We start from the raw sequence: 12,328 nt of genomic DNA, 5'->3' as shown, positions 1-12,328 counted from the left end.
CCTCTCTTATCGATCAAAGCTTGGAGAGAAAATTTATCACTTTTAATTTCACTGCTGCCAAATATTTCTGCCTCCGAGCCAGCAGTTACCGAGACAATTTAAGGCTGAAAGAGCCTTTTTTTTAATTACTATAAGATACCTGGTGGGGTGAAATCTCGTTTCAATTCCTTATAACCTCTACCGAAAGCGCCATGTTAAGCCACTGATCCGCAGGGCAGGGGCCTTTTCTTTAACCATATGGACGAAATGTAACACGGAATTCCTCGTACTACTTTTTGTTTTACAGTCCCTAGAGAATTCTTTTTTTTTTTTCGTTTTTCAGGAAAAAAAATTAATTTAAAAAAAATGCAGAAATGTGCTGTCCGTTAAATTGAGAGATTACATTATGAAATATTTGCAGCCGAAAAAACAATGAATAATTATCTTAATTACCTCATGATAAATGCCATTCTAGTATTGTCGTTTCTTGAGTCTGATTAAAGCACACACAAAACGCACCATTTATGTTTGCTTGTCTGGCAAACGTTGTTTTTTTTACGTATGCGAAACAAATCATGGCGGTGTTGCAATGTTTGTGAACTGTTTGGAAGTGTTCATATAATGTGTGGATTTTAGCCTCTAAAAGCAACCTCAGTAAATTACTTCCTTCAAATTTCCACCTGCACTTGAGCTTGGTTAGTAAATATGGATCTGCCCTTAGTTGCAACCATCTCTCATTTGTTTAAAGGGTGTCTCTTTAATAGAGAGTTGTATTACACTTTGGATAGGAGTGATCGAGGGATTTATTCTTGTATTGGTACGCACTCTAGGGCGAGAACTACCCACTGATTGTTTAATTTCCACCTTGAAATGTGCATTACTTCGCCGGGCATGGAATGCCCCTTGGTAGCAATTGTGCGCATTAAACATCTTGTTCTGCAACAGCCGGGCGCCTAAATTGGCCCCATCCACGGCCAATGAAAATTGTGAATAAATGAACAATAGATACTGCCAATATTTTATTATTCTGTTGGGTTGTGGGGTGATAGTTTTTATTCTTGCCTACCAGAGGTGAACTTTCCTGTTGTCAATTAGTTTTCCTCTAGGTCTTTTTCATATCTGAATATTCATGGCGGTGTCTGTAGTGTGTCCTTCTTTTGCTACATCTAACAATTCCTCCCTGTTGAACTGCTGCTTTTGTTTGGCATATGGATTAGATGCACCATACCACACCAAAGTAATGCTAATCCTGGTGTCTGCCCCAAGGACTTCTCTTATGTATGAGCTGTGCGATATGTATGCTCTGTCCCAAGGCAGACCAGTATATGGGCTCTGTTATAACGGAGTTCCAGGCTTGGGCTCCCTCTGTCCCAAAGCAAGACTGGGCATGTGCTGTGTCGCAGGCATGTGCTATGCCCCGTGGGGTGCCACGTGTCGGGCCCATCCTAAGGGAGTTCCAGGCATGGGCCCGCTTCCATGGAAGTCCTAGACATGGGCCCCATCCCTTTGTACAAAAGGAGTCCAAAACACTAGTCATGAACCCGTGAGCTTCCTAGCATTGTCAAACAAGTGAGCCACTGAACAAGTTAGTCAAATATATGCAACCTACCCTCACCTGCTATTCTATTTTTTTAGCCCTACGATTTAGAATTACAGTTTCAAGGGCCATTAGGCTCCTTGACGCAGGCTTGCCAAAAGCCTTTGTGGCCTGACCACTACTTGAACAAAATAGTGGGAAAGTGAGCATTTTAAAGCATATTTGGGTCTCTTGAAATCAGATCCTGCACAGAACCTATGAGCTTTAGAAATCTTCTCAAGACATGGCTGTTTAGACCGGCATATGAGAAGAATCCCAGGACTCCGCACTCCTTAGAGCAGCGCCATGAAACCAATCTGGTGTACGTGCGCTTTATAAGCAATATTTAACATAACATAACATTAACATTGGGTGGCTACATGGGTTGAAAATGGATAGGATTTAACAGCAGACTTACTGGCTGTGTCCCTCTCTGATGTCAAAGACTAGCCTGGCTGCCTCCACACTAACTTGACTTGCACTATTAGGGCATGCCTTTCTCTTCTCCATTAAGATTTTGTCAAGGCAAATGTGAAGGACACCTCAAACCTTCCCGAGTCCTAACAAGGCGGCCTATCAACCATCTTTGATCAATACGGCATGCACTGCAATTCTACCCGGTCCACCTACCCACCTGGAGCCTTCATCAAAACCATTCAAAGAACTGTGAAGAGGATGAAACGTAGCACAGTGCACATAACAACAACTTGAAATAAATTACAAGTTCTTTGTAAAATATATTTGCAAACCGTGCATCCATCCAACATTGAGTCAGTGTCCACATTCAAGCTCAAAACGACCTGGTGACAATTTTTCAATGGAGTAGCGGAAGCAGATTTCACTGCCGAATCACTATTAGTTTGGGAACTATCTTTCCAGGAAGATGTACTTGAGGCAACTCATTGTTGGACTGCGCTGAGCCACAGGTATCTTTGCGACAATGGGAACACACCAGAGTTGGAGTTGGGATGTTCGTGCTCTCTAGGATGTCCCCAAGATGTGCCCGTGGTGCTTTACTAGGGCACGAGGCTCGGATGTAGGCACATTGAGCAAGCCTTCTGGATGTCTCAGTCCTACGATACAAGGGCGTGCTGCTACTCAGGGCGGCGACAGACCTTGATCGTCGCAGTATTGTGTACAAATGCATCTGAACAGCCAATATGGAGGTACTTTGTAACAACTATTCTAACCCTGCTAATACTTGGAAATCAGTACACGGTGGGAACGGTGCAGTAGTGGTAACTTAGTGCAGGCAGCACTCCTGATTGTGGCAAAGATTACATACAAATGACAATACTTTAGCTTTTTTACTCCTAAATGATCTTTCCCGGCAAAGGAAGTTAACAAGAAAACTCTACTCTACTGATATGTTTCCAAAATTTCCCACATAGTTGTTCCCAAATGTTGGCATGAAAGTCAATAATACAAATTTGGATCGAGCTATATTATGAAAGCTGGGATATCAGACCGCCGTGCATTATAAGTATGGTTCTGCTAATTTATAAATCTGCTTCTACGTTGTAAGTGAACAATTTTTGCTTCATTTCACAAGAGATGTGAATAATTAATATGACGTGTTAAAGTCCTCGGTGGGATAAAACCCTTTAGCACATGATATACTGTACTTAACCAATGCCTAATAGACAATCTATTAACTTTCCCAGTTGCACCAAAATATGCCCATGAGCTCTCAAAACTCCTTCTCCTACCAAACTCACCGCTTGGTCTAGAGGCTGGCATGCTGACTAAGATGTTCTGTGTGGTAGGTTGATTGGTACAAGAAAGGCCCAGGTTGAAGGCAGGGATGTGAACCGCAGAAGGCTCGCATCCACTAACTGGACTAGTCCTAGGTGACCGAGGGTGCTCTACTTCTTGCCCTACGGTGTGGCCATCAGGATTCAGATGCAAAAGGAAGGGACAGTGGAAAAACTAAACTATGGACCACCTTGTAGTGAGGTCCATGCCAAGGTTTGCCATCCCCTTATGGTGGCCTGTCTGTATGTTTTTTTATGTATTTGCAGGCAGCAGGGGGCTGATAAAAGCACAAGGTACAGGGGAAGCCGCTCCTGCTGCCCCTCCCCCACTGTGCTAGCATAAGAAACACGTTCAAAACGGGCTGTGCTCTTGTCGGCCCTTTACCAATAATGCCCCAGCCATTGGGCTTCGAATGATACAGAAATAGAGGTCCTACGCAAACTGTGCCTTTCTGGGTCACTGGCGGCAGACTGCTTTGCTACTGTGCCTGCCCGCCTTGTGGAGGTGGTACAATGTTAGCACAATGATAATATGTAGGTTCCAACCCGAAGTGACCCTGATCTCAAGTTGATGGATCTGTTTTTGTCACAATCATATGTTCCAACGTGTGAGACTGCCAGGCCTATCACCGACGTTCCGAGAAGGAGCTTAAATTTAAATCCCTGGAATCTCCCTGGGACTGGCATGCTTGCCAGTACCTCATAATTGGCCGTCCTCTCGTTTCTATCTTTGGACATGGTACAGTATTTGCAAAGTGGCCGATAAGGGAGGTGCTAAGCCATGACTGTGAGTTCATCTCCCAGTGAGCTTGTTTGAGCACACCTTGTCCACTTCATTGCCATGAGCAAGACACTTGGCTCGACAAGCACATTTCAGCTGCTCCCACGTGGGCAGTGCCATTTGAACAATCTCTTATCCCAGCATTCAGCCAAGTCATCCACATGGAAGTATCCTGGGCTGGCTGAATCTATTTAAGGCTTTCAGTATCACTGACAACACGCTTGGCTTCCCGATGTTTACAAATCCCCTTGTGTGGCTACAACATACATTATTACTTATATCACTCTATGAATCATCTGGGTATCTGGTATTCAAAGCCCAATCATCTTAATATTCCTTTAACATCTCCCAATCCCCATTCCACATAAGATAATGAATACTGTGTGCATACTAAGTAGAGAGCATGTCTGAATGTGCTTCATATGAAAACAAAGCCTTCTGAATATTTCACTTTAACATCCACAAATCTTAGGGGGGGAGTCTAACCCTGGATTGAGGATCGAGTGCCTTGGCAGGATATTGTCAAAAGGGTTTTGGTTGAAAGAAGAAATGTTGCAATACATCTAAAACAATCGCCATATGAGGTTTGGGACATTATCACACTGAATCATAGTCCCTGAGGACATCCTATAAATTAACACAGAAAATGAAGAATTGGGCATAGGCCCTGCAAAATGTATGTTGTGGCTTACTTTAAAATGTGTTAGTTGAGAAATTCGAGGCAACTCTTCTTTCAATAAATTTCCATATCGATAGACTGTTCATATATAGACACATACAAAAAGTCAAAGCTTTATTGCCAGGTGACAGGAATATCTTTTGTAGAGGAAGGTAACTACACTTGATGATAAAAATGAAATGTTTCCTTCTGTGGATGCTTTTGAGGTGTTTATAAGCTAAAATATTCCAATTCGTTCATGTGTATCATTCTCCACAGTTTGGGAGGACATATTTGTACGTTATGTCAGACTCCATAACGTGCCAAATTTAGTGTCCTAGAGAAAGATTGAAGTGTTCCGTTGCAACCTAATATCCGTGAACAGAGAGCATCCGTTTTTCGAAGATATTAAAATTAAATGTAGTCGAGGGGCAAAGTGACTGACTTTTAACACACATCTGGATTTTCTAAACTGGTCTTGGGCACTAAACTTAAAGGTTTCTCCTTGGAGGTAGAGTAGCACTATAATAAATACCTAAAATTAAATTAGGGGGAAAAAACTGATGATCCTATCAGAAGTCTAAATAAATAATGATAATGGTTATTTTATCAAGCCATTTCAATATTGAATTTGTGAATATTTTATCTAATAATGTATATCATTTACAGTCTCTGGTTCCATATTTGCCTTTTCTCACTACGCCTAGACTATACCCTGCAGGACAGTGTTTTTGCAATATACATGTTGGCATTGTTTCTTATTTAGGATAGTTTTTTTGGAGAAGACAAAAGTGAACTGCATGGATTAGAAAAGAAATGTCATTCTGAAAGAAAGCCACTTCCTGCTTGGCAGACTGATGATCCTTTAAAAACCGAGCAGATGTGATCCCATACTTTTCGCTGAAAATTGCATTTAATGTAGATTCATACTTTCATGGACAAGATGGCATGATCCACGGTATCGCCACTGAAAAGTGGTTTACAGTTTTTCATTGGAAGTGAGTGCTTTCAATAAAGATCCGCTATGCCTTCCTATTTTATTATTGAAATTCCAGTTTTCTATTTTGTTTTCTTCCCCTATATGTCAGCTATGACTGCTTTCTCTTTCCTCCAAGAACAGCCCCAAGACACTCTGAAATTACATTAATGGGATCACAGAAAAGAACACTTATCGTGAGACCTATTTTAGCAAACAAGTGTTTACTTGGTGAATCACAGTATTCATATCAGTTTGTTACCAGGTGTTAAATCATGTTGTAGCCAGAGTATTAAACAGTACCCCAGGAACCCCCCATACAGCACATTCTGTGAGAATCAAGGCTTAAACCCCAGTTCTTGGTGTACATAAGTAAGAACTGTTGAATTATTTTGGTATCTACTTCCTTCTTATGTCCACTGATGACCTTTGTGGGCTACCTTTTCATAGGGGCGGTTTCTTTGCGCAGGCCTATCAGTTGCTTTCTTACGGGCACTGGGTCAAAAGTTTGAATCAAAAGTAGCAAAAAATAGCCTGAAAAGGTTAAACAATCCAAAATAGTGTGACATTTTATACCATAGCGTTTTAATACGATTTTCTTCTGCCAGAGAGGGTGGGAACGATGAGGTTTTGATTTAGGAATGAGTAGGATAAAGGTGTTTTTGCTGGGGTAGAGACAATTTTTATGAGGAAAGGTTACAGACATGGTTAAGTCAAACGGTAAATCCTTGGGCTTGAGTTAGAAGCACGAAGAAGGTGACAGTGGTGGTAGATTTGGGTTAGGACAGTTCTTGCTTTAATATTAATGTTAAGTGGTGGAAAGTAGGGTTAGGGTAGCTTGCAGCATAAGTGAGTACCTTTAAAAGCATAATATTTTTTTTAGAAATGCCAAAAGATTTCAACATCTGTCCTTAAACGTGATTGCTGTATAACACTTTAAACTTCAAACCCTGCTTTTCACTCTAAGATCTGAACTTTTGTCTTGTCTGAGTTCACGTTTAGAATTTGTAGCCTAGACTTGGTTATGCCGCCACCTGCTGGAGAGCACTTGCGGTCCGGTTGAACAGGACAATACCAGATGGGCCCAAAACTAAAAGGGGACAAAACATGTACTTTGCATAAGGTGCCAACTGGACGCAGAAAGGCTTTAATTAGTGTGCAAACAGGCATGCTTTGTTTTATTGTTCAGTCCCTCCATGCCACTTCTGTTCTGCCCTTCAAAGTCTGTATGGCAGAAGACAAATCGACACTCTAAATTACCAGGAAACTCGCTTTCGTGATAATGATAAAAGCAGACATTCAAAATTGCAGATTTGAATAATTTACATCCATGCAGTATTAATATTTTAAAGCATTCAGGTGACTGGGCGGTGTGCTTGCGCCTGTGAAGTTTTTGTTCGGTGGTTTTGAAAATAACACTTTTATTTTCTTTTTTCTGTGTCTTCCAGCGGGTGACAAATCCTTTGTCTGCATACAGTGTGGCTCGCAGTTTTCAAAAGAGGAAGCCCTCGAGGCCCACCGACAGACACATACTGGTAAGCGGACCACCATTTGCTGAATGTATCCCAAGACCTGTTGTACACTGTTGAGACTTGTCTCAGACATCCATTCTCCTTGTGTGCTTCTCCTTTCCAGTTCCAGGCATAAGGGATATTGTGCCACCTAGGGCTACAACAAGCGTTTGTGATAGAGCTGGAGACGTTAGGCACCCGTCCCTTGTCCTGCCCTTTACACTTATTTTCTACAATTCCCAGTTGGCTTTGAGAACCACAATCTGTGCCAGTTTTTATTTTATTTCCCAGGTGGCATCACAGTTTTTCACTTGGGATGCTTCCCAACCCACACCAAAAAATCCCACTTGCCAAGCTACATTTCTTCTCCGTGTCAGCGGCCGGTGTGTGACATTGGCTTATGAAAAACTGGTAGGTGTGAATTTGGGGCTCTGCCACCGGGATGGGCGTACACCTGTGAGGTCAGGCCATGCATTCGTACTATTTGATCAAGGGCCCAAAATTTGAAAATGATTGCCGGACTAACCTTAGATGCCACCAAGCTGGTGCTTCCGTATTGTAAGCGCTGCATATATTTATGTATATATTTGCTTTAAATTATCCCTTTTTGATGAGTCCATCTCATGGCACGCATGTGCAGCTCCATCCCATTGCATAGAAATATATTATCATTATAAAATTCTTCCCAGGGCTTGTACAAGTGACTGTGGGCAGCTGCCTTATAGCAACATCATAAATAGCCACAAGAGGGCACCGGACTGCAAGAGATGACCTAAAAATGCCATTGTCCCTAATGGAAAAGGAGAGCGAGGACAGTAGAAAGTAATTTTGACTGAGGCTCCACAAGCCCTTAGACCAGACTTGATGCTTTGTTAAGAGCTGTGTTTGCTCAGTGAGTGTTGCAGCCAAAATCCCTAACTTCAGTGAAGGGGCAGAAATAGTTGACATTTAGATAGCATGAAAGAAGGTCAAAAGGCTTCTGGGCATGACTCGACATGTTTCAGAACACTAGATGTTCACTGAATGGCACTTCAAAGTCTATTAATTAAGGTGTGGCATCCAAACACCAAATTCAAACTAGTCCTAACATGTATTTCACACCATCATTAAAAGGAGCGAGAAAATAATGGAAAAGCAGTAGCAAGGATCTACTACTTTGTGCACTTTGAAGCACTTCTAGTGTGCTAGCTGGGCTGGTGTTTTTAGTTTTATTTGGCTTGCATAACCCACAAGCCCTTGATATAAATTAACTCTTTGCAAAGATGGAAGGATATCAGTTATGGAATTGGGGTGAAAGGTCTTTATATAAAGTAGTTCTGTGCAAAGGTGGAAGGATATATTCTATGGAACTGAGGTGCTTGTTAGTGATGTTGTTTCTTGCCATCACAGTTCCAATCTAAAACTTGATGCGATACGTTATATGCATATCTGCCACTCACCCTAGTATCACTTACCATAAAAGGCGGTCTTTGTCCCCCTTAAACGAATGTGCATCCATAACTGCCACATTCAACCTCTTGGACACTTGTATATGGAAGAGCTCCTCGGGATACCCCGTTTGTTGCCAAGACCATTTTGTATAAATGTGGGGATTCCATTGCTCTATGGTGATTTTTACTAAGGTGCTTTTTAGCTGCCAGATCAGTAACAACACACTGTCGAATTGGATATTTTCTTGACTGTTGTCCCATCATAGACGTCTTAAATTCCAACACTGTCGTTTTGGTAATGGTAAGAGTACCCTTGTGTTTATTCAGTTTTTTGCCGTCATCACCCTTGCTGTGAGATCTCTTTATGTGATTTTGCCAACTTTCTGTGAAAATAACTCCCTTCTATAAATATCCCATCTATGAAACATGGTTGTGGAAAAGGGGTGTTCCAACATCAGCCAAGAAGGCGAATCCTTCCCCGATGTTCATGATAGCCACTAATGATATGAATAAACCCCGTTGAGGCTCATGGTATGCAAATTCATCCCACGTGGATATCCCTTCTGCCTCACCTTTACAGCTCCATAGATCGACCTAGATCTCTGGAAGACCATTCTTAACGGTCTCAACATATTTTTATTAGCATTTAATAATAAGGACAGTTACGCAAGTACTTGTACAGCAGTTGCAGTTACTTATCCAGGTAAACATACTGTAGATATAGTAGATGTCATCACATTCTTGGCAAATATACACGCATTGCAATTGCAAAGTACCAGGACAGCGTAACAGTTACAATACAATTTACATGGTGCGTCATATTCAGTCGTTCTATAATGGTAAGTCTTCCCACTTCATTTTTATGACAGAGCTATGTAGTCCACTGCAGACATTTCATCGCATGTGGTTACAGTACGTGATGACAACACAGAGGGTGGAGACAAGAATTGCACAACATAGGCAACTGTATTTTCAATGTCTACAGAAACCCAAGAACAATCTGGGACTGGTCCCTTGATCACCATCACATTAAACATCTCCCGTGTCAAACGTACTGCACTATCCCACAGCTCGAACAAATGTACCAATAACAAAATGGAAAGAAACAAATTACAAAACCAAAGGGAAAAAAAAACGGCAGCAATTGGCGGTGGTGATACGACTCAACGTCTCTTCAGGCAAATAGACAGACCAGTGCGCATGTTATTTTCCATCTCCCCCACCTCCCCAGATAGAGTTACAACTCAATTCCTAAGCAGTGGGGCAATGGCATGGGGGTTTTAAGTAGACAGCAGCTACCGGATTACATAGATTTGAAGCATCACAAACAGCTAGATGTAGCATGAGGGACGACCTCAGTAGTTATCTGGGCTGTCTCCAACCTGTCTTCACCCCAGTGCCACAGAGGTCTCCAAGACTGGACTCACTATCACGAGAATCTTTCCCAGAGGAGAGGAAAGGGTGCTCCCGGATGAGCCCTCTGAGGGAAGCAGATTGTTCACAAGGTGGGGGAATGTTAATGGACCTGCTTGCCGGTGGACGGGCATACTGCGTGCAGAATTTAATTTCTCTGTCGAAAGCAGGGGTCATTAAGTTGTCATTAAGCCGTCCATCTGTCTTTGAACAATTACAGCACCCTCTAACTGGACCGCCATTGATCACCTCTCCCCTCAAACCCAATACCACTGCTCGCTTAGCCTTCAGGTTGTTTATTTAATAAGTACAATAATGCAACCGCTGGAGGAAGTGAAGTGCATCTACAATGCTGTCCTTTGAATACATTTAAACATTAAACAATGCATGTCAGCATCTTAAGCCTTCAACCACTGAATAATTGTAAGCGTCATACAGTAGCAGACTATATTATACACACACACACATCCACGTCTGGGTAAGCCCACACACACACACACACACACCTAAATACAGTAATTAAACAATGCCTTAAAGATAAACTTAAGACAGCACCATAACTAACGGAAACATAATAAATATAAAATCTAACATGAAAAAATGATTTAAGAGTTGTGGAAATCCCTGGGCCCCGATGAGGAGAGCCGTGGACTATTTGGTGCTCTTTATCGGACCCATGATATTCGTTATTTAGTGGTTCAAATGTAACCAGAATGTGATGAATAGAACCTATTATGATTTTGTCTCTTCAAATGGGGCACAACATGCAGCTTTAGGTGGTTTCCGCAACAAAATCTGCTTGTCCCACGAATTTATGGCGGCACTCCTAATCGAGTCCTAAAATTTATTTTAAGCTGACCACCTCATATATATAAAAAACAGCTGAAGGGGGGTGGTAGAATGCTTGCAAAAAGTTTTAGCCTTAGTAAATTACTCAGGCCGAATTACATTCCTATGTTTTTGAGCTCACACTTGAGATGGGGAGACGCCATATGCTTATCAGTCTTGAACTTGCTCCAGTAGGAGCTGTCCTATCAGAACTGTAGCGCTGCGTTCCCGCTGAATAATAACACAAGGAAATCCAGAAGGGGTTCAGACTACCTGTGCCTTCTCACTGAAGTGCAGCTTGGATTTGATGTCACAGCAAGCACAAGCCCACACACACAACACATAGCACATCATTTATTATTTATTTATTTATTTATTTAATTATTATTGCTATTTGTTAAGCGCGAACGAATACCCGTAGGTGTCTCGGTGCTAACGATTGACTACAGGTCTCTAGGAGAAGCACATGAGAATTATTGGTTAAAAAGCCATGTCTTCAATTGTTTACGAAAGAGACGGAGTGTGGGGCTTGTCCTGATTGGTTGAGGTAGTGTGTTCCAAAGCTTAGGGGCAGATACCAAGAAGCGTTGATCGCCCCATGAGACTGTTTTTGTGCGGGGAACCACTAATTGATTCAGAGTGGTAGATCAAAGTTGTTCCTGTGACATGGGTAGTAGTGGACTTCAGTGAACCAGGACATGTCATGTCTTGTTTGACAGCACACTGGTGTCTGGCGAGTCACATTCCCAAACTAAATAGGGTGTAAGGAAGCGTGGAAACAGGTGTAAAAGTAAGGCATCCTTATATTCAGATTTCACAACGCCCCGGCTGGGAATATTGAAATTGTTCGGCTGGAGGAACCACTCATCATCATAAAGGAAAAATCCTAATTTCAGAGAGTAAAATGAGGGCTAGAGGCAAGATCTATAGACTGGTCCTATGACCTAACGCACTCAACTAAAGGGATTAAGAACCGGCCTTCTGCGGGTGACAGAAGAGAGATCTCGGTGCATTTTAGCAGCCTCTGTTGCTCGAAGTTAGCTTGGCAGTCTACCATTTGTATCATCGATTAGACGGCAGCCCCTTATTTTCATCGCTCTGATGCATTGGAGGGGGGGGATTCATTTCTTCATGATAAATGTAACTTTTTACCCTGGTAATTAATGAAGGGGCTAAGTAATGTTACACTGACCCTGCTTGCGCAATTAGGCTGGGTTGCTAAAACAAAGTGTGGATTTAAGGATATTAGGGGTAAGGGTGTGTTGGCTGTGAGACCTACATTTGGGAGGGGAGATTAAAATAATATTTTACTAACTTTGTCCTCATGTTTTATCATTTAAATGGATTGTGTATTTTTACAAAATCTTGTATTATTTGAACATACATTTTCAATGGGATGCACCATATATCTCGGGATATCTG

General features: G+C 41.9%; 1 protein-coding gene across 3 annotated transcripts in view; it reads left to right on the top strand.

Moving 5' to 3' along the window:
- The window catches only part of ZBTB16 (zinc finger and BTB domain containing 16), a 334,219-nt gene that overhangs the window by 197,163 nt on the left and 124,728 nt on the right, over positions 1-12,328 (top strand). For all 3 annotated transcript variants that reach the window (XM_086957389.1, XM_086957388.1, XM_086957387.1), the window contains exon 4: positions 7,173-7,259. In XM_086957389.1, coding sequence (XP_086813515.1) covers positions 7,173-7,259 — 87 coding nt within the window. The remainder of the gene's footprint in view (positions 1-7,172; positions 7,260-12,328) is intronic.

This window comes from Lissotriton vulgaris, chromosome 2_1 (genome assembly GCF_964263255.1).
Source record: "Lissotriton vulgaris chromosome 2_1, aLisVul1.2, whole genome shotgun sequence".
Classification (NCBI taxonomy): Eukaryota; Metazoa; Chordata; class Amphibia; order Caudata; family Salamandridae; genus Lissotriton; species Lissotriton vulgaris.
The sequence above is the reverse complement of the archived record's forward strand: the minus strand, read 5'-3'. Positions and strand labels throughout refer to the sequence as shown.